Below are 22588 nucleotides of genomic sequence, written 5' to 3'. Positions count from 1 at the left end.
AAACAATTGGCAGAGGAATCGATAACTTATTGGCAACTATCTTGACAATAGTGACGCCATTTTTCATGGTTCCATCTTCTCAAATGTGAAGATTTGATGCTCCTCCTTTCAATTATTTGAATTCATTTTAAATACTTTGTACGACTCATTGGACGTAAGAGGCGTTGTGAAGGTGTCACTTTGGGCTCTGGGTTGTGAAGGCATTTCTCACTATTTTCTGGATGTGGCCAAAATACATTTTCCATGGCGCAATTTTGGAACAAATGTCAATTTTTAGTCAACCACAGCCAAAGATGACCATGTAACTCAAGAGTTAATCCAACAGTGACGCGTTGATCAGTCCTTGTAATGACCTGTAATCGTGTGTGGAAGTAACGCCTGACTGGCTACTGACTCTTGTGAGCATAACTGCGCACAGCAGAGGGAGGAAAAGGACCAGTGTCGGCATAAAGCTCTTTGCTGCGACTGCAATTCTTATTGAGATACAGGAAGTGATACAGGAAGTGATAAAGCAAGACCTATATCTGTTATTGGATCGTAATCACAGCTGAAGTATTCAGTGATATTGTTCTGCTTGGTGACGGTCTGAACTGACATTGATTTTTTTTCATTTATATGTATAATGAATCAACTTGAAGGTGAAGAGTATTTAAAGGTCACAAGTTAAGGTTCCTAAGCTCATCTTAACCTTCAGATGGGAAACAGGTCGCTGACACTAGCTTGCCAACAGGAAATGACAAATGTGGCCGTAAACCGCGAGAAAAGGGAAACTCAACTTGGTCGTGTTTCTGTTTCATCACCAACACTCAAATTGTATTTTTCTCCAAAAAAAACCTGACAGCATAACGTAGTATATAAAGCTGGAATAACACATAACAGCCCTCTCTAAAAACAAAACAAACAGCATAACGACAACACTTCATCAGCTGGCATCGATCACTGTTGGCCTCAAAGGCAACTGATTAACATAGACGATGACATAACATGTGGTTACGTCTATGCAAAGGAATACAAAAACAAAATCAGTTTTTCAAAAGAAATATTTACTACGTTTTCAAGGAACTACTTCAATAAAGTACAATATAAACACATTTTAATTTAAAAACAAACTCTGCTAATTGACATATCTAGCAATGTATCTGACCGTGGTACACTTTTCTGGAGTAAAGTTGAGATATTAATGCTCTATGTGGTGCGCGTTCATCGCTGTAAGCTAAACCTCCCGGCTCCAAACATTAACTAACTTATCCGTACAAAAATGTGAGAACATGAAAAACTCTTCTAATTGCATTTGATGAACAGTCTCAACCCTCAAAAGTATAACAAAAGTTTCTATAAAACTATACACACAGAGAAACATTACCCGTCAACCAAATCCTATGAAACTACATGGATTTCGGTTGAGTGCAAATTATATGCTATATCATTTTCCTTTGCCATTTCTTTTTGTTTTATAATTCTCACTTTCCCAAGACGCTCCGAGCAAGTTCCCGAGTCAAATATCACTTTAAAAGTAAAACTGCGAAAAGACGATTTCCCTCCGACGCTGACATTTATTCCTTTTTCAGAGGAGAGATCATGATTGAACAACTGAAATGTTGCGTCATGATTTGAAACATTTTAAAAGAATGTCACAAAAGAAAAAAGGTCAACGTATGAAGGTGCTGATGGTGGTAAAACAGTCAACCAAGTATTTAACAAGGAAAGCAGCAATGGACATCCAACGAGAGCAAAACAAAATAAAAAAGATGTCTTTAACACCCACAAATTAATATCACTCTTAAAACCAAACATACTAAATCTTCAATGACATCAATCATTATTCAGGTATAACACACATCAACAAAAAGAGAAGAGAAAGTCCTCCATATTCACAAAGTTAAATACAAACTAAAATCCAATGCTAAATGTGAAGAGAAACTCGTGTTTCACTTTGTGCGTGAACAAAAGCGTCGCGTTCACGTCGTGATAAACAGTGCAGGTCAGTTCAGTAGGCTTTAGAGTTACTCCTTCTTTGATTCCGCGTCCTCCTTCATCTTCTGCTCCTGCATGCGACTCCGAGTGGAGCCTTCATGAAACAAAATCATCGTTATGTTAGAGCAACGTACATCTACAAGCCGTACGATGGACAGTAAGGAAACATGAAGAAGAAGAAGAATTGGGAATATCGAAAGATAAAAGCGGAACTTAGTAAGATTTCCACTTACTCATCTCTGCAAGCTTCTGTATCAGTGTAGAATCTCCTCCAGATTTGCTGCAAATTAAAAAAATATATATGAGCATAATTGGAATATACAAGTATAAATGTGTAATAAATCCGGGCGCTGGTACGCTACGGTAAATATAACACCATATTTATGACCAACCTGCCGTCGGCTTCATCTTGCCCGTCCACATCGAAGCGTAACCTCTTCAGAGGCTTCGGAGCCGAGCCGAGATCCAGAGCCCTCTTGAAGGAGCGCTCGCCGCTGTTCACCATCTGGTTGATCTTCTGGAACCGATTGGACAGCTGCAGATGAAAACAAAACGGAAACGACAAGAGTGAGCGAAGGGAAAGAGTCACTGTAATTCTAGAGTATCCTTTGATATGCCACAACGCAAACAAAAAGAGGCTCGTACCCCGAAAGATTCACCAATCGATACCAGCATTCTGTGAAGGCAAAGAACACCAATGAGAAGAAAAAAAAAAAGTGCAAATATGCTTTTTCTTCCCACCATCAAAAACAATGTAAAGGATCATGCTACTTCACAGGTGAAGGTTTCCCAGAACTCACCTGGAGCGAGGAGTCATGATACCCGGGGACATGCGTGAGCTTTTCAGAGGGGAGATGTACACGTTGTTGCTCCCAGGCACACGTAGAGGTGAATTTGGGAACTTGTAGGGGCTTCGTGGGATTTGTGGGATTGGAGAGAGGGTGGGTGGCTACCAAAAACAAAACAGCAACAGTGAGAGGGTTTAGTCACGTGCGCATTCATCCGATTGCGATTGTATAAAAAGTCAAACGGGGTCTCACCCTGGTAGACGCATACTGCAGGATGTTGGTTTTCAGCTTCTGCATGAACACTTGGTTGTAGAAGACGATGATGGAGTCATAGTGGCCCTCGGTGATCAACACATGCTTAAAGGTCTGCGATACAAAAACACGTTCAAAATAATTAAACACGCAGTGCGATTACAACAGCAAAACAAACAGCCTGAAGGATGAGAACAAGAGTTGTAAGTCTTAGAAGGCGTCACCTCCTGGTTGGTGTTGGGCATGTTCTTGTACGCCGTGACAATGGTCTTGAAGCGCAGATCAACACTCTTCACTTTACAGATGGCATACATGGCCGACATCATCAGCTACAAGAACAACGAGAAGCAGTTTGAGATGCCGAGAGACAAATGGAGTGAAGACAAAGAGCAAGGCCATACGAGTGGATGAGAGAGTGAATGACAGGGAGCGGTGTGTTGTTACCTGGTCGAGGTGACGGTCTCTCATCAGCTCGTGCTCATGCTGCAGCGTGTGCTGGAACAGGGTCCATATGATGGGCTCCAGTTCAGGGTGGGAGGACAGCAGGTAGGAGCAGAGGATCTGCAGCCTGGTGTAGGCCAGCCGGTACACTACAGAGAGAGGGACACCACAGAAAAGAAACCCTGAAGGACTTGAGTTCTGAACAGAGCAAGCAGAATAAATACTCGTTGTCATCTTTGAATACTTTCTTCAAGCAAATGTAATGACTCGTGGTACTATTTTAGTCCCAGTTTATCATGAAGTCAAATTGGAAATCCATCCCTGACAAAAAAGTTTTTGTTTTTAATATTACTTATTTTTGCAAAGTGGGGCTGGCCGTGTTTATCCACACATCTGTTATTATACATAAGTGGCATGCCTTGAGGAAAACTTAAATAAACCGAAATAAACAATGTGACCGGGATCTTACATTTTTTATAGAAGAGGCTGAGCGAGTTGGACTTCGGGAGCTGCGGAGTCTGGCCGGCAGGCTGGGCCGAAGGCTGAGAGGAAGCCTGAGAGCCGGGCGTGGGCGGAGACTCGGGGGGCAAGACACGGAGGCCTGGACGCATGGGGGACAGGTATCTGTAAGGACAATGGAGAAACCCATTGGGGCCCCGTCAGTTACACCGTCAACATTAAAGTGAACAAAGGAAATTTCTGGTTACATTTACGCCACAAATCACAGTTCATTCATTTAGAATGAGGTAGAAGAACCGGTTCAAAGCCACAGATAGGGACGGCTCATAAAGCCATGGAAATTAACAGATGTCGTTTTATTAAATGCCACGTTGCTGAGCTATTGCTTCATCGCAGAGACGAGCTCTTTCACTTGTGACTCACCGGGGTTTCACAACGGCTAAAAAAGGAGAGTAGACGGTCACTTAGCTGCTGCGTACAGAAACACAGACGAACAGACTGTGGGACGTCGGACTCACAGGTCAGCTGCGGTGTGGTTGTGCTGCAGTGGTTGGCTGAAACTGGCCGGGGTCTCCACCTGATCTGCTGCTCCGCCTCCGTGCTCCTGCTTCAGCAGCTCAAACAGCGGCGAGTCCTGCGGAGACGCAAGTGTGATTTTTATAATGAATAAGTTGTTTAAAAGAGAATACAACCACAGATGAAGTCATTTATTTATATCAACATATATGTATATACTATGTCAATAACATCATGAACAGCCCATCTGTTTGGTGTTTCTTCCAGAGTGTGACATATATACTGTATAGGAACATTTTTTGTATTACATTTCACACAGCTAATTTCCTTTGCAAAAACCCAACTGTCAAATTATAACTATGGGCTGATGTTACAGCTGTTTCTCATTTTATTGTGATCCAATGACACTCCCTATAGTATCCTATCTGATTATAGCGATTGCCACAGAAATCCCCTTAATCTGAAATGAATCATTAATCCCAATAAACATAAACACAGAAAAATCCCCACCCACACACCCACACCCACACACACACACACACACACACACATTATCCTCATCACTTGTAAAAAACACATTTAAACTCAAGACTTCTATTCAGGCAGACCAGTGGTGTACGGGAATCAGCATGTACACACATGTGATGAGATCATACAAGGAAGTGGGTGTGGTTTACTACACATTGACTGCAGGTTCGGACTTGCTAATAGGAAAGTCTTCGTGTCACACACGCCGCACCCGGCTGACGCCACCTTTCAAAAGGGTACACTTGACATTTGATTGTCCCAACAGCATTCAGAGACGTGTAATGAATGCCACCACTGCACTGTTTCATGAGGTGTATTCATGTTTAACACGTCTAAGGTGATGGGAGGTTGATCTAAACACGCTATATTTCTGAGGATACCAATTAAAACCAATGTAACTTCTGATTGTGTCAAGTAAGTGCAAAAACACAAAGGCGCGGTAGGAGGACTTTGGCCCCGGTGGAGGCTCCTCCCTCTCGTGTTCCAACAGTCCGGTGAGTTCTTTGTGTTGGAGCCTGACTTGCAGCCTGCTACACCGTCCCTGTATTACAATCAGGCAGGGGCAGAGTAAAACCCCTGGAGCATTAAAGTAACAATCAACGTGCGCTCCCCCTCCCTCCCTCCTCCCTCCCCGCAGGGCTGCTGCAAGAACAGACAGGAAACACAAGAAGGGAAGAACCACTCGACTGCTCGCGGAGTTGAAGAGAGGCACATGACTCTTCTCTCAAAGGAGATAAACTTCTCAACTGGAAAAGACTGAAAACTTCATTTCAACGAGGATTACTGGATGTGCAGGACAGCCTTCTTGTACGGAAAGGAGGGACTTTGGATACTAATACAGGTATTTTGTGGAGTTGCTGTATACTTTTCCAGTATTTTCATAACAAGAACCACACAACCTGGGGACTCTTCAGTGTTTACTCGACCTAAATGAAAGGATAATTGTCCCACATGGTTGGATTAACAAGCTGCACATGGATTTTTGTGACTGACACAAGCAACCGGGTGAGGGGAACCTTTGAACTCTGTATACGTTACAGACGTATCAACCCGGTTTAAAAATGTTGAACAGCACGAACCAAACTTTTAACAACACCACAAATAATTGCAACAAGACTGATGACTTCAAGTACCCTCTGTATAGCTCGGTTTTCAGCGTGGTGTTTGTGGTTGGACTCATATTCAACATGGTGGCTGTGTACATTTTTGGCTGTACACTGAAGCTGCGGAACGAGACCACGACATACATGATAAACCTCGTCGCTTCAGACTCTCTCTTTGTCCTGAGCCTGCCCTTTCGGATCGTTTACTTCATCAAAGGCGAGTGGGTATTTGGAAGGGTGCTCTGCAAGATCTCCGTGGCCCTGTTCTACACCAACATGTACGGCAGCATCCTCTTCCTCACCTGCATCAGCGTCGACCGTTTCCTGGCCATTGTGCACCCGTTCAGGTCCCAAGCTATACGTACTAAGAGGAATGCCAAACTGGCCTGCTGCGCAGTATGGGTGATGGTTCTTTCCGGAAGTATACCCACTGGGTTCCTTTTGAACACCACTTCCCTCACAAATGTCAAAGCCTCCACAAACTACTGCTTTGAAAACTACTCTAAAACCCAGTGGAGGGCTGAGCTGTCCAAGGTGGTGGTGTTTATTGAGACCGTGGGCTTCATCATCCCGCTGATGGTCAATGTGTTCTGCTCGGTCATGGTGCTACGGACGCTGAGTAAACCCCAAACCATCAGCCGCGGAGGGTACCTCAACAAGAAGAAAATCCTGAGGATGATCGTCGTGCATCTGCTCATCTTCTGCTTCTGTTTCATTCCCTACAACGTCAATCTCATCTTCTACGCCATGGTCCGCACCAACATCCTAAAGGGGTGCGACGCAGAAGATGTGGTCAGAACCATCTACCCCATCGCTCTGTGCTTGGCAGTGACCAACTGCTGCTTTGATCCAGTCATTTACTATTTCACTTCAGAGACCATTCAGAGCTCCTTTAAGCGCAAGTCCACCGTGTGGCACGCCAAGCTATTAGACAGGCTACAGGTGGACAGCTCACAAGGCAGTCCGAACACGACACCCAAACACCTGACCCTGACCAATCTCAGAACGAAAACGCTGGACGAGTCTACGATCTAGCGGCGACTGTGTTTATGGGACATGATTAATGATTCACTGATTGCTGGTGGAAACTCAATTTGAATCTGAGGACGTAGGTGGAAGCAGAGTGGCCTTGAAGATCATAACACATAAACAATGGTTACTAAGGAGTCACTCTCTCGTGCGCTTGACACCACCGAGACTTAGGACACTGATCTGTTTACAGTCAACAGAAGAGTGGGACACGTCAAAGAGGAAACATTTAAAGTGTGTTGCAGCCTAAAGACCCTTTATCAAGGTGCCAATTAACCACTCACAAAGTTTGAAAACTCTTTATTCTCATGAGTTTATGATGTGTATTAGTGGCGATGACGGGTGTCGAAGCCGTGCACGGTGCTGCGAGTGAGCATCGGCCTTTGTGAGACATTGTAATTGTAGAGATCCTCACTCAGAAAGGCTTTGGCAATGCTGAACAAGTATTACAACAATGTTTTATGTAGTGTACTGTGCAGTGTCTAAGTAGCTGTGGTAGCATGTTCAATAACAGCTTTACCTGTTCTGCTGAAAGCAAATAAAAGTTGTTAACTTAAAAGGTTTTTGATTTGAAATTCACTACTCGTTGTGAAATATTTGACATTAGCAGGGGGCCTGTTGTTCTTTGGGTGATACCAAAACATCTGTCTGGACTGATTCGTCATACAGGTGCCAACAACAGAGCTACAGGTACTGTGCCATGCATGCACAAGAAGTCAATGTGTTTTAAAATGTAGATTACAGGTGTGGTCAATATTTGACGGATGCATTGCACCGGCCAACGCTGCAGTAACACTGCCAGTGGCCTTATCTAAATAAGTGGACGTATCTGTGAAAAATGTTGTAGCTGAAAAACGAGGAATTACAGAGAAAAACATCGAACGTTACTGCAGTCGGATGAGAATAATCTAATCGGTTTCCTACGGACTAACAGGTAAAGTGAAGACACACATCTCGCAGTGAGATATTCTGCAGCTTGATTGTGTTCAGTCTTGTAAGAGCTGCATGCTGCAAGACCGAACGCTGCTGCATTCCTGCTGAGAGGACGAGCCCGAGGGTCCGCGCTGACGAGGGCGGACTCGTTACGGCACCGGATTGTGAAACGTAAGCAGGCGAGCAACAACATGCCCCATGAGGGATGAATACGTTTACAAAACAGAGCACATGGGGGGGGTTGCTGCAATCTTGAGACAGATCTGGTGAACAATGCAGGGTGTAAACTCAAAACTGGCACCCTTGAGACAAGTAAAACAATTAGCCGTTACTTGAGTCTCGCCCTTGCGATGGGCTTCTAACACTACGAAATGTAATACAGAGGAACGGGCTTCTAATCAAGATGCAGCTGGACTTTGTCTATCCAACACTAATCAAATATTTGTGCTGGATTAATGCTTTTGAGCAGAAAATATCATTATGACTCAAAGCTGACTTGATAATCACAAAACCTTGTAATATATCAATAATAAACGATATTAGTGATCATAACATAAGATGTATTTTTTTATGAGCGCAGGAGAATAAATTAGTTCTCGATCAAGACATGCCGTGTCCTTCATTTGTTATTTATATTTATATCTAATTCCAAATTTGTCTCACGAGGGCCAAGTGGTGTGTAGCGAAGTCGTAATATGTATTATAAATATATAATTATTCAAACATCCCAATTTGATTGTCAAAGATCTAAAGTGGAGAACAGATGAATTACTTCTTCTCTCAGGTGCAAAGACTAACATTTTGACAGAAGATACATTCTGATCATTTGTATTCATTGTGACTCGAGGCCGACACACACGACACACGACACACACGGCCGTGTGATTATTACAGAATTATTCCTCTACCTGCGTAGTTAATGATCAACTCCAATCCCTTGTCCGGGTTTTTAACAAGCAGCCATAAACACGACGATAATGAAACAATCTGTGGCCAACTGTAAGATGACCAAATTAAGTTGAATGTGACTAGTTGGTTAAGACCAGATGACTGTCTATCCTCGAGCCAACCTAGTGACCCGTAGTCATTAAAGGCATAAGCTCATTAACTGTTTGGACTAAGTGGTAATGAAAACAAACCACAAGAAGTGTGCGTAGGAGTGGAGCGATGGGGGGGGGGGGGGGGGGGTGCGTGAGTGTAGGCGTGAATGGCTCCGGTAGCATGTTGCACCGTTACAGCCTCCTAACAAGTCATCCTGCTGCTGGACACCAGCTCCGTCACACCTCCATCGATGAGAAACTCAGACCGGTGAGTGATGATGTTTTCTGTTTCAGTATTCTGCCGTTTGAGTTTTACACGCACAGTAGAGCAACAGACTGTATGCATATATTATCATTCAGGTTTATCTGAAGACAAGATATGGAATAATGTTTATTTTATGCAATATTTGAGAATTTCTTGTGCTTTTAGAATTAAGGGTTATGTGATGACTGAATGATTATACAGAAGTTGTTTTCAGATCACCAAAGCACACGATAGTTTAGAACAGTTTGAAAAAAAAAGTTTTCGATTCCTTATCATGTCATCAAAATAAAATGTCTTATCGAATAAATTTACTGAGAATAAAAAAAGAGAACAGAAAAGGACAAGCTGAATGCTGACTGAAAGTAAGAGTATGGTGAGGATCTTTGTATTTTGTGTTGTAATTGTATTTTTGAAATGAATGTCCAAAGGCAAAGTGTCTTCAGAGCATTAGTGTTTGGAGAACAGTGGGAGCGCTCTAGTAATTCCTCAGTCAGTGGTATTGTTTCAACTCAATGCTCATTTGGTGTCTTCAGTGTGTGGAGTTGTTTAAAGGCCGAAATTCCTGCTGAATTGGTCACAAAAAAAAGTATAATGATGTAAAATGGAGGAAAAAGTCCCACAAATCCTGATGACAAACATTAACAATTGGTAAAGAATACTTAACATCAGACTGTCCTTAATAATTGAAGTTATTGTCTGACAGGTGCTTAACTGGATATTTGCTTACCCGCCACAAACTACAGCCAAAAAATGACAATCAAGTTAAATCAACACTTTATAAACTTCACTAAATGTGAATTTACTGCAGGGGCCACAGTTTTACAAGGTGAGGCGATTCCTTTTCCCTACTCTGCATGTAATGAAACCAAATGTTTGCTTGTTTTATGAGAGCAGGAAGTGGCAGTTAAAACCTCATTGACAGACGCATATCGTCTTGCATATCAAATATAAATTGAGCTATGTTAGGCGTAGTCGTGTGTTTATGTCACTTCAGCAAATTTACATTCCATAAAACAGCAGGCATCTTGAGTTTATTAACTTTTTACAAGTTCAACTCCAGCAGAAGACACTGAACCTGTTCCTTCCTCCCATCTTATATTCCCTTCAACCAAACTAATTTCCTCCAGATGTGAGAGCGACGCAGTGATTTAAAGGAAGCACATTATCTTGGGACATGGAGCTGTGGAATATGACTGCTGTGCCAGCCACGCCCTTCTCTCCTCTGTCTAACTGCACTGTGGACACCAGCTATCGCTTCACCTTCTACCAAGTGTCCTACGGCATCATCTTCCTGCTGGGGTTGGCCACCAACAGCCTGGTTCTGCGCAGACTGTGTGTATCCCCCCGCACCATGAACAGCACCGCCATTTACATGCTCAGCCTGTCGGCTGCCGATTTGTTTTTTGTGATCTCTCTGCCGCTGAGAATCTACTACTACCACCAAAAGGCCAGAGCCTTGTCCTCAAAGACAGGAGACCCGTCTAGTTGGACTCAGGCAGCGGCATACTGCCACCTCACTTTCATCCTCAAATACATCAGCCTGTACGGGGGCATCTTCTTCCTGGTGTGCATCGCTGTGGACCGGTACTTCGCTGTCGTGCACCCGCTGGCCTCAACGCTCCGCAGGCTGCGTGTTGCACAGCTGGTAAGCGGGGGGACCTGGTGCCTGGTGCTGGGGCTCAGCGTGGGTCTGCCTCTGCTGCGCTTTGCAGCCGCTCGCCAACACCAGCCCTGTCTGCTGGACGCGTCCTCGCGGCGCCACCGCGCCATCATCCTGGCAGCCCTGGGCTTAGTCCTGGGCTCATTTCTGCTGCCCGCCGTGCTACTTCTCTGCAGCTACTGCAGAATCCTGAGCGTGCTCCGCAGGCCGAGGCACCGCGGCCGTCGGCACACCCTCACAATTATCTACTGGGTGCTAGGCATCTTCCTGCTGTGCTTCGTCCCCTATCACGTCAACCTGCTGGGATACACCCTCACACACGTGGGGCTGCTGCACCACTGTGGCCTGGCCAAGGTGACCAAGGCGGTGCACCCCGTGGTGTTATCGCTAGCGAGCTCCAATTGCTGCCTCAACCCGCTCGTCTACTACTTCTCCAGCAGCCTGGTGCACAGGGAGGCGCCCGGTAGTAGAGGCAGTGGCAGCCAGTGACACGGATTATTTCTTTATCATTATATTAAGATCACTGGACTACTTTATGGAACAAATTCCATACAATTGACCAGGACTTTGTATATTCATATACAGTATCCCATAACCCATACTGTGCGCACAGTTAAACTGAAGAGAACTCCGCATGTGTAAATATGTTATCTGTATTATTGTTCATTTTAGCGCACCAGCCAGGGGTTCAGCACCATGCTAAGAAGCACACTGTCCGCTTAAACATTTTGTTCAGTATAATTCGTCAGTACAACTTCAATGTGTTTGTGAAATATTGAAATGACATTTATTTATATGAATTTGTGAGGAACCTGCCTCCTTTTATGACTAGAACTACGGCCTCAGTCAACCAATCAAGTTGCAGTTTATATTCATGTCTGTCCCAAATGTCATCACTTTATCCTCTTAGACATTTGTGGGAAATTGTCATAATTAGCATGTGCATTCTTGAGTTACGGTCAAAAACGTGTTGTTTTACATTATTGAGTAGTCTATATGTTGATCTTATATATCATATATGTAACTGTCGTAATAATTACTACATCAAAAAAACTGCTGATCTTTTTTCTCGTGCTATAGAACGTGTGTATTTTTAGTGTCTGCGAGTTGTTATGTTGTGTATGCATGAACCTCATTGACGTGCCGTGACACTAGTACCGGCACACTGTCGTAGCGATGAGAGATAAAACTGACCGTCCTCCAGGCGATTCTCTCCATGATGAGGTTCTCGCAGGTCTCCAGGTGTTTGACGATGTCTTTGCTCAGAGTGGGCTCGGCCTTGATGAAACTCTCGATGACTTTGTAGAAGTCAAAGGCGGGCAGCTCGACCACATCCAGTATCCAGGGGAAGCACAAGTCGGTATCAACTGAGTCACTGGAACCACTGTGGTTGTATCCTCCGGTCTTAAAACTGCTCTCTGATCAGGAGGAGACAACAGCATTATAACAACTTACTGCACATCTACAGGAAGTGTTGACCTGTATAACGGACGACTGTAAATAAAACAGTTATTTCAGAGTTAGTTTGTGACTGCGTTTGTTATTAACTCCTAAGAAGATTACAGGACACACCTCCATACGTCGCCATCACTACCTCCAAAGCGCAGGCCAACAGTGACGTGTGGAATGTGGAGTCATTGAGGAGTTTACTGGAATGGAAATCACATGACTTAGCTGAAGGCAAATCACACTTCACTACTAATTTAAGTTTCCCTCACAATTAAGACAACAAACATCACGCACAAGTAAATACAACAACACCATTGACTGACTAAACTGTGATTAAAATGAATGAAAACTGAAAAAAACAACATACCTGAAATTTTGTACAGACAGTCGCTTCTCTTCCTACAAATTGGGAAGTAAAACCACACGAGTGAGTTATTTCAGAGGTTTATGGCATCTACAGTTCATGCGAGTTGCTTCCTATTCAGATATTTTGATGTATTTACCGTTACGTTTAAATAATCCAGAGCTTAGAAATAAAAAAATGTGACATCATTGAATAAAACGGTTGAAAAACAAATAAATAAACAATCTGACAAGTACCGATTTCAGCATTGCCTCCATGATTTTGTAATACAGTCTGACACCGAGTTTGAATCTCTGAAAGACAAAAGAAATATACAAGTCAGACACAATATGTGCAGAGTGAGTATCGCCATTGTTGCTCGTCGTCTTCTTCGGTGTTCGTTCATACCTGCCAACCGAGTCCGACACAGCGCGGGCCGACCGCCTCCCCAAACCGCCGGCTGAACGCCTGTCCGAGTGTCTCCAAACGCTTCAGCACATCCTGCGTCGGGTCCACGGTGCAGTTCTGATCGCAAGAAAGAGGGAAAACGGGAAATACGTCAAATTAAGGTGCTACGGTGCACTCTCATGGGACATTTTAATCCGCGGCAACACTTGTAGAGACTTACTTTGAAGTACGTAGCCAGGTTAGTAGATGGCTGATCGCCACTGGAGGTGAGATCGCCCCTCAGCTGCTGAATGGAAGTCATGGCAGCTCTGATGAGACAAAACAAAACACAATTAAGAATTTCACATCATCTGTATAGGTGATGTGGTAGTATTTTATATTTTGGAAACAGTTATTTAAAACTGTGGGTTTATCTTGATCTTGTCACTCCTACTGTGACAAATGTAGTACATCTTCTAGTTTTTATATTTCAATTTTTGGGTACTTTGCAGATAAAAAAAGCTGAAAAAAAATCAAATTTTCATCCTAAACACTTGTCTAGTGATTTTTTTCAGACCTTAAAAACTACGATCATTCACTTCAATAACTTCCAAATGCACCAGTTGACAGCTGAGCAGCCCACAGTGTGTCCACAGTCTCAGGTGAGAAGGTTTGAAACGGTAGAAATGTTGTACTGAGTCCTTCTCCTCCGTTATGATTGTGAACATTAAACAGGTGAGTAGCTGCTCACCTGATTGGAGTCTGGGGAGGAATGAGTGCGTCTTCATCTGACAGGTTCTTCTTCGGGGTTCTCTCCACCTGTGATCTGAAAACAGGAGCAGCTTATAAAACACTTGTCTGTGCATTATTTTTAACAGATTAGCCCGACCGACATCAAAACACTGAATTGTGAAGAAAAGAGGAAATTACATCTCGACTTTAGGAGCAAGAACAGTCTCATCTCCATCAAAAAACAGCCGCCCATCGATGTCTCTACTCTTGAGGTAGTGTTCTTCGTATTGTTGGTTGAGGTCTTTCGCCTGTGGGGAAAATTACAGGTTACCCACTGTGCCTCCTTTATACAACTGTACATGCAGGGTTGTTCAACAGAGACTGAAGAGTTCTCCATCAAATCTGATCTTAATCCAAAAGTGCTAAATGCTAAATTGTACTCAAACAAAAGCAGTGCATGGTGCCCTTCCTACATGAGCTGTTTATGTCACCAGTGCCAGAGCCTGTCTGTATCTAATCACATCGCAATCTGAAAAAGATTAACATCTCTGAAATGCAGCAACGCCACAACTTTCCTGCAGATTCAGTTTAAGACTCAGGCCCAAAATCTAATTAACGTAATACGTTTTTTTTCCCCAGTCCCCTCACAGGTCAGATCAATTAACTGAGTAGATTATGTACACAAGACACCTCTGTAAATAATGCATAACACCAGCTGTCCTTTAATCGGGTAAAATAAATATGTCTAGTATCCTTCTTTGAAACGTGTGTCAGTGTCGGCAAACAGTAGCATCCTGTGTCCTCTGTTTTCATAGCTGCCTCTGCAATATACCACCCTGAGACACCACGATGGATCCTCTGCTTAAGCACACATTTCGCTGACACCTTGTATGTGAAACCAAACATGCATGAGCAGTAAAGGGAACAACCAACAGCTGTCAGACACTCAAAATTTCAAAAATAGGAATAGCAAGCAGGTAGAGGTAACTAATGGAAACAGTGGGTGAAGTGCAGACAGTGAAGCCAAACAGGAGAGCGGGTGTCCGCCCCTACCTGAGGGAAGTCTGGAGATCTGGAAAGATCCAGTGAGTCCAGGAAAGCAGAGAAGCTGGTCTGGTATACGTTCTTCACCTGCAAATACGGTTTGCATAAACAAATGAGGCCAAATAAACAAAAGGGCAGAGGGCAACAAAAATGTTTGTGCGATGACTGTAAGCACTGTAACAAAATGGGGGCTCAGACCTCTTCTACATTGCATTCGTTGTCTTTGCACAAGGTTTTGAGGAGCGGCAAATCCACCTCTGGCTCCAGAGGACGGGGTTTGGCTTTGCTCTGGCTGCGGCGAGATGTTCGTGTCGGAGGGCTCTGAAATTTGCTGATGGCTGATTCTGAGAGACAAACAGTCACGGAATTAGAAAATCTCTGAGAGTCACACACAATAAATCCTTTCATGACACAGAATATTGAGATAACGGTTTCCATTCATCATTGTTTTTTTTTATGTGTAAGGCAACAACCAGGCTTGGCTTAAACTTTTGCATCCTAACTTTGACACGGGAGCTTACTGTAAAGAGGTTGCAGAAGGTCCGGAGGACAACGCTTGATGAATAACTCCAGCGTACAAAGCAGCAACTGGAATGATATGACCAGGTCATCCTCCATCTGCAAGGCCCTTCCTGCAAGCAGCAGAGACGCAGCACATGAGAAGCAGCCTCACAATACCACCGCTGCAGACCAGAAACAACTGAACTGCAACCGTGAGGAAAAACATTCATTTGAGCTCTACGGCCAAGCACCAGAGGAAGGAAGGATGGAAAGTAGAAGATGGAGTAACATGGAATATGTTCCATCAAGTGTGTTAACAGCTTGATCCTACTTGTTGTTGTTAATATGTCTAAAGGCTCGAAGTGTAACTTTGCTGTTTTTTAACCTGGACCCTATTTCCCATGTTTTTGTGTCCAAGTGACTGATGGGGGACAACGCTGTAAACCAGCCGCCGCAAAACGAGGCATAAAGAGCAAGTGAGCAGCATCAGCGTAATGTTACGAACACTAAACGTGATTGTTATTTTCAGTTTCTGACGACTTCATGTAATGGACCCTACAGAGAAATAAAAGGTTTTTTCTGTCCCTTCACTTGATCCGGTCTGTTTGTTACTGTATCAAAGTCCCGCTATAGGAGAAGTCTTCATCCACGTTGTCGAAATACTTTAAATATTTAGCCGTGAGATTGAAAATCTTTTAAATAAATCCCAACAGCAGCACGCCACCTCGCAAGATTTCAGAACAAGACTTCTCCTTGAGCGAGACTCTTTTCATAATGTTGTCACTGATAATGTCTGCAATGCCAAAAACAAGCACTGTTGATAGACATACTGATACTGATACTGTTGATAGACATACTGATAGAAGTACTGCGCCAGCTTGCCCCAATCGGATTACATTGAAGGCCAGTAGCAGCTGCCATCTGAAGTGTTCTCGCTCAATACTGGACTAGTTTCAGAAAGTGTTGTCCCTATTAGTCAGTTAGTTTGGGTCCAGGTTGAAATGTAACAAAATGTATCCTTTAACTTACCTTTCGCTAAAAGAAACATTGTCCAGCAGCGCCGCATGGTCTCCCTCTGCCTTGGAAAAGAGACACTGAAACATTAGTCATGAAGCTGCATCCCATCTTCTATAACAAGCACTCAATTATCCAACACAAGACAAAAGGTACTAAAAAACAAGTGACAGGCACATTTCACACATGTGGTTAAAGAAGTCTCCAACTTACTGATCATCAGAAGCCAAAGCAAAGATATTCTTGCACGTTCTGAAACAAAAGAAATGTCGTTATGGATTATAATTTTGCCCTAAACTGGTCGACGTGAGTGAAGAACCTGTGCTGTGTTGATGAGTTCACTCACTTCTCAAACCGCTGGTAGAGAGCCAGCGACACGTCGTACTTCTTCTCCAGCCGTGTGAGTGCTGAGTTCACCTTGGTGCTTATGGTGTCCAGGTTCACATCCAACTTCCTCACCAGAGACAAAAACTGCTTTACACTACAAAAAAACAAGTTCATATGTGTGAGACATAGAAGATAAAAATGCATGGAACTCAACAATAAAATAAAATCTGAATTTCTTTCTACCAAAGCTTGTATATGAACCACGGTCCAAAGAGCAGCCATGTCTATTCAAATGACTCATACCACATGCATTGATGTGTGAGAGTATTTGCCAATAACGTGCATCATGCATCAGCAGTACTCACTTCAGACGGACTGCTTTCAGAATCTGAGTTAATGTGAAACAGGCGCCGTCCACCTCTGTCCCCGACACAAACAGACACGCCCCCCAGACCCTTTTCTGACTGTCCTGAAAGGAAATGAAAACAACAAACAATGTTTACAATTTATATACAACATGCAATATTATTTGAATCACTGTTATCCTGGAAGGGAACGCTAATACTATATTTGAAACATAAATCCAATAGATAACAAGGCATGTATGTTCTTCTGTCCACCTTTGTTATAGTTTAAATGTCCTTTAACAGAAGGTAAGAAATAAAACTGAAATAGCATTTGGACTGTGTGCTAAAGACAAGCTTGATTTTTCCCTTTAAGAATTGCAGAAAAAGCGTTTTGTCCAACCACCACATGCCAAGAGCATCACACACTACACACTGTGCCACATCACCAGAATAGTATAAACTGGCACGTTGGCAACACTAACAAAGATAATAACAGATCTCTCTTGTGACAATGCTTATTATGTGCAATGCATCTGAAAGAAATGCATTGCACCTTTGAAAATGAGTGAGGGCATGGTCATTTTAATGGTTGTGGCCTGGATGCCAAAGTGGGCATTTTATTCTGATCAGGCAGTATAAACAGTGAGAAAAAGTGAGCTGTCTTCAAAAGAGACACTTGTGTTCTCAATTTCCACTCATGCCATTTCCTTTGTTCCAGGAGGACGGTCAACAGGATCACAACATTGCAAATGAACTGACTCATAACTTATAAATACATACAGCGATTTCATCCATAGACTCTTGAACGGCTTTCCACAGCGCCCAGGCACGGTCACACACCAGGTCCGTCACGTGAAGGCTCTTACACAGGGTCACAAACTCAGCATCCTTGTCTCTGTGTCTGGAGGATGGAGGCCATACGTCAACATCATGGAGAACACATGCACCGTTTACAGGACATCAAAACAATTCCTCCGTTAGCCAACGTGTGTGTCAGACTCAGAGATGCATGTTGTAACAGCGTTACAGCTCATCTACACGAGACTAGATAACGCTAGTTATACTCGAGGCGTTAAAGCTCACTAGTATTAGCTCTATATGACGTCACAGGCCTGACTTAGTTCAAATAAGCTAGCTAGTCAGCCACTTGCCAAGCTAACGTTAGCAAACTAGCTCAAACTAGCTAAACACCGGGGTTCAGTGTAAACATACGTTACACAGTAAACAACACACGTTAATTCACTGACTGCTGAGATTGTAATGCGGCAAAAAATAACGTCTTACTTTTTAAATGATAACTCTGGACCCTCCTTCTTGTCTGGAGAGACACTTTCAGCACTTTTCACCTCCTTGCTCTGTGTCTGAGAGTTGCGCTTCTTAGGTGGCATCTTGGTGCACGGTCACCTTATAGGTAATATATTTATTAAAAAGGGAATTATGTTCGGAAGGCAGTAGATGAGGTTTGCTGAGTTTAAAGCCCAGTGCGCGAGCTCCGTGGCAACAATACAACAAAACTTAAATGACTTCCTGAAAGCGTTTTGAAGTGGATGTTCGTTTTGTTCACAGCTGTGCGCCGCGGTGTGTCGGCGCCGCCAGAGTCTCAGGTTTTAGACGCACAACCCGTCAGTGTTTACTACTCCGTGTATACTGACCAGCCCACTGAGTGTATATGCTCGTATGAGTCTGTTTAAACCGGGCACTGTCGACAGTTTTATTAGATAACCGGGTTATAGCGTTATACTTTTCTTAAACTCCCTGTGAGTGTCCTTTCACATGGATCACGTGACACACCGCAATCGAACGAACCCAAACCCACCAGATGAAAACGCGGGAAAATATATACGCAACATCCGGTCATTAGCATTTATCCCGCCATAACCACTACCCATACTGTAAATGGAAAGTAGGCGGTAATTTCAGCTAATTAAATGTAGGTATAGTTATTATTTGATGATGTAGAACGTACATGTCTATTCTACTGCCCCTGCGCCCCCATTTTATTTTGTTGTTTGTTTTCACTTCCTTCTACATGTTATTATGCACTGATGTTTTAACTTTCTTCATTTATCAAGGGAACATTCATATCAGCATTGTAAAGTAGGCTTCAATCAGTTCTCTTTGTAACATCTATAAAACATATTGGATTAAATGTGCCTACTCTGCACCTTAATCTTTGTGCAACCATTGCCCTCTTGTGGTAATAATCACTAGTGTTACTATTTTTTTTTCAAATGATTGTAAGGTTTGGTAACACTCTGGGTCGCAGACAAAGAAAACATCCTCTTTGTTGCCTCAATTGAATTCCATTTAAAATAGCCAATTTTTCCCTGAGAGTATTTGTTGTGTGTATCCTTTCACCAGCAGGCCACCGTATGATCACCATTAGTGTATTGTTTCAAAACTAATATTATATAGGGAACTCTGCACTCAATGTAAAATAAATAAAACTGATCTTGACGTCATACGATCATCTCACAACTAGTTTTTATTAGACATATTTGAAAGAAAAATATCCAAAAGTCACAAAAAAGGAATACTAATATTTAATCATTGTGCATATCAATATGCAAGAGAATGGCAACAAGGTGTATGAAGGCAAAGAGATTTGCTAAAATTAGAGGAGTTTCATTGGCGTACAATCCTAAAACAAAGGATATTAACATGTTGTTAATCGAAGGTTTAAAAGTAGTGATCCTGCATTAAATATGCTCTGAGAGAGAAAACAATGATGCTTATTATAAATACACACAAATCAAAAGTTCCATGTGACTGAAAGCGTTTTAAAAATGCAGGTATATCTTTTATCAGTCATCGTCCACTTATTTGCAACAAGACACAAAAGAGAGCGCATATGCCCTAGAAAGCAGTTTTATCTGACACTTCAAAAGATAAACACCTTCATGCTACTGATGTGTCCAAGTGAACAAGTCTCATCTGGCTGAGGTCTTTTTGTAATTCTTCATATTATTTTCATTACTTATCTATAATACTTGTTTTGATCTTGTTTGTCTTATTTGCATTATACTATATGCTGCTGTAATCCTGTAAATTTCCCCGCTGCGGGACTAATAAAGGATTATCTTATCTTTTTATCATATTATTTCCTTTATGTCCCAAGTTTAATATCATTGGGCTTTTCTAACATAGGGCCTAATAACATTTATAAATTAAATAGTTTGGGTAATTTGCAAAATAAATAACTGTATAAATTTAATCTGATGTTGATTTCTTCTGGAAGCAGGTCCTCAAATCAGAGTAACATTTGCGCCTTCAGAAACTTGTGAGAAATGTAAGAAAGATTGATACAATGACAATAATCATGTCCTCTAAATGGGTAATACATTCAACCAATGAGTGTCCCTCCAAGTAATACATGTAACCAATGCTAAACAATGATTAAAGGAGGGCTTTGTGCTTGTAGCAGAGGGGAAATTGACAATGAAGAACTGTCAAAGCCAAGTTCCCGTAAACATAGAAAAAACAAAAACCTTCTGTAGATACTCACTGACTCCATCAATTTATTTTTGAAGGAAAACAAAGGATAGCTAGACAGTCCCACTTAAAAGCCTGTCTACATTAATAACATAGAAGGTAGTTTTAAATGTGATCAAATCGATGTATCCTGAGCAACAAAGTCAACCGATGGCTGCATTTTCTGCAGGAACTGGCAATTTGAAATCCAGATGTTCAGCGAAGGTGTATGGAAGCATGGACTGTATCTAATAGTTCCTTTAATCATTCGTTTTTTAAAATATTCCTGACTCGGTGCAGCATTTATTCTGGCAGGCCCATGTTTTGTGGTCACCTTTCCACGTCCATCGTGGTTGTTGAAGGTAACAGTCCAGAGACACTGCACTTTTTTGCCCCGCCTCTTTGTACATGAGGATATGACGTCTGGTCCCTTCAGCTGGCTGTTGACTGCCGTCAGTGAAAATTCATTGTACAATGCTACTATGATAATAAATATAACCAACAGATACCCTTCAGGATCATTACATCCAAATGTCCTGATAGAGTCCTATTATACCATCTAAGATAAAGATGATCCAAACTTTACAGTTGTAACCGTACATTCTACACATTGTAAAAACAAAAGTTACAAAAATATAATTCCAACATACATAATAGTATAAATAAAGCAAAAATCCACACTGCCCTGCAGGACACACAGTCTGTTCAGACACGGCAACCAGAGCCTAGCTGGCGCAAATAACATAAAAAAATCAAAAATCATAAATTCTTCTGTCTCCTGACAACGTAGTTTGTCCATCACAGCTCTTTGTGCTGTCACGCCTGGCTTCCCATCTCCCAGTTCATCGCAGTAAAGTCCATATCCGTGAGCGTGACGGTGAACGGAGCCTCCACCCTCTCGGGCTCCATGTGCTCCTCTGCTCTAATGCTGTTGTTCAAGTTGTTCACCCTCCAGGAGTTCAGCGGTCGAATCGATTTCTGGAAACGCTGCAAAAGAGAGGCAAGAGACGGCGGTCATAAACCCTCCTACACGGGTCATTTCATCATCTACCAGCGTTGCGCTCTCTGTTCAAACGTATACAAGCAGTGACAGTGACAGTAGGTGTGATCATGGCAGAGGTGCAACCGGACCTCCCAGTGACAGAATGACATAGTGCTGCTACGGACCTCTTTCAGTGTTCCAGTTTCCTTGCTGATGGCCACAATGGCCCAGATGGGGATCTGTAGGCAGCAGGTCGCACCCATGCACACTCCCAGCGCTTTACCCCAGCGTGGATACACATAGGACCCGTAGTGGAGTGATGTGTTGTACATCTCAATGAAGATGTAGGTCAGGATGAACTACAGCCGCAAGGGGAAAAGGCACAGGGTGAGCAGAGGAATGTTGTCATCCAAACAAAAAAGCCACAATGGCAGCAGAAGAGTGAATGAGAAGGCCAGCAGAGAAATGCTACAGGGGGGGGGGGGGACTCAGATTGAATGTCAGTTTCTCCTCTTGAATTATTCACAACTGCTATTGTGGAGATTCCAGCACAGTTGGCTTCATTTCAACGTAGTGATGCTATTTAAGTTTTCTTGGTGGAACTTTTGTAGCAGTTGGTAATTGAGTTATCGTAACTGTGTTCTCCCTCAGTTAACGATAAACTCTTTAGTCATTTAATGTGATGTTTTTAACTCACTGGGACAGCACAGGGTCTCACCCCTTATCAAATTACTCGTTGACTGTGAGTGAAACAATACAGTACATTTATAGGTTGCATCAAAAAGGTATTTCTATATCAAGTAGCATTGCTGTAAATGGTAATCCTGCTTCTAGAGCGGCAGAAATATTAGAGGGAGTGACGTAACATGGATTGTGCAACTGACGCAAACCAACAATACAGTAAGGCTAGAATATGAGCTTTAGTAAAGGTCATCGCTTTGATTTAGTCATAATTCTTACTTTAGCAAAATAACCTTGATTTTGAAAACGTTATACAAAACCT

The 22588-nt window shown here is 42.7% G+C and overlaps 4 protein-coding genes across 5 annotated transcripts in view; 2 read left to right on the top strand and 2 right to left on the bottom strand.

The window, feature by feature from the left end:
• Window positions 1-1022: 1022 nt before the first annotated feature.
• On the bottom strand, window positions 1023-18666 carry rb1 (retinoblastoma 1). 2 transcript variants are annotated; one of them, XM_076101197.1, is made up of 27 exons: window positions 18417-18666; window positions 17913-18033; window positions 17151-17254; window positions 16805-16939; window positions 16672-16710; window positions 16474-16538; window positions 15465-15575; window positions 15142-15287; window positions 14953-15030; window positions 14098-14207; window positions 13919-13993; window positions 13409-13496; window positions 13189-13305; window positions 13038-13094; window positions 12805-12836; window positions 12561-12637; window positions 12183-12406; window positions 4433-4548; window positions 3925-4079; window positions 3459-3604; window positions 3239-3343; window positions 3015-3128; window positions 2775-2923; window positions 2620-2650; window positions 2367-2509; window positions 2208-2254; window positions 1023-2068 (listed from the first exon to the last, which is right to left on the bottom strand). In XM_076101197.1, exons 1-27 carry the CDS (start codon window positions 18518-18520, stop codon window positions 2004-2006), a joined length of 2754 nt encoding a protein of 917 aa, XP_075957312.1. In that variant the 5' UTR covers window positions 18521-18666; the 3' UTR covers window positions 1023-2003. The 2 variants fall into 2 exon arrangements, with proteins under 2 accessions (XP_075957312.1, XP_075957313.1); XM_076101198.1 differs by having other exon boundaries at window positions 16474-16523.
• Window positions 5462-8469, top strand: lpar6b (lysophosphatidic acid receptor 6b). Its single transcript, XM_076102702.1, has one exon. It carries the CDS (start codon window positions 6020-6022, stop codon window positions 7094-7096), a length of 1077 nt encoding a protein of 358 aa, XP_075958817.1. The 5' UTR covers window positions 5462-6019; the 3' UTR covers window positions 7097-8469.
• Window positions 10503-11490, top strand: LOC142959761 (lysophosphatidic acid receptor 6). Its single transcript, XM_076101199.1, has one exon. The coding sequence runs from the start codon at window positions 10503-10505 to the stop codon at window positions 11475-11477; it is 975 nt and encodes a 324-aa protein (XP_075957314.1). The 3' UTR covers window positions 11478-11490.
• Window positions 18667-20621: 1955 nt separating the features above from the next.
• taf1 (TAF1 RNA polymerase II, TATA box binding protein (TBP)-associated factor) overlaps window positions 20622-22588 on the bottom strand; it is a 28343-nt gene continuing 26376 nt past the window's right edge. Inside the window, exons 53-54 of the mRNA XM_076101192.1 lie at window positions 21771-21944; window positions 20622-21590 (exon numbers count right to left, since the gene is read on the bottom strand). Coding sequence (XP_075957307.1) covers window positions 21420-21590; window positions 21771-21944 — 345 coding nt within the window. The 3' untranslated portion in view covers window positions 20622-21419. The remainder of the gene's footprint in view (window positions 21591-21770; window positions 21945-22588) is intronic.

The sequence above is a fragment of the Anarhichas minor genome, unplaced genomic scaffold (assembly GCF_050575085.1).
Source record: "Anarhichas minor isolate MPS153535 unplaced genomic scaffold, ASM5057508v1 ptg000027l, whole genome shotgun sequence".
NCBI classification, from domain to species: domain Eukaryota; kingdom Metazoa; phylum Chordata; class Actinopteri; order Perciformes; family Anarhichadidae; genus Anarhichas; species Anarhichas minor.
This window is presented reverse-complemented; position numbering and strand designations above follow the sequence as displayed.

Coding starts and splice junctions, on each gene's coding strand:
- rb1 (XM_076101197.1), bottom strand. CDS start 18,520: ATGCCACCTAAGAAGCGCAACTCTCAGACACAGAGCAAGGAGGTGAAA. Junction 16,711..16,804: donor CTCTACCAGCGGTTTGAGAA/GTGAGTGAACTC, acceptor CTTTTGTTTCAG/AACGTGCAAGAATATCTTTG. Junction 3,344..3,458: donor GAGACCGTCACCTCGACCAG/GTAACAACACAC, acceptor TTGTTCTTGTAG/CTGATGATGTCGGCCATGTA.
- LOC142959761 (XM_076101199.1), top strand. CDS start 10,503: ATGGAGCTGTGGAATATGACTGCTGTGCCAGCCACGCCCTTCTCTCCT.
- lpar6b (XM_076102702.1), top strand. CDS start 6,020: ATGTTGAACAGCACGAACCAAACTTTTAACAACACCACAAATAATTGC.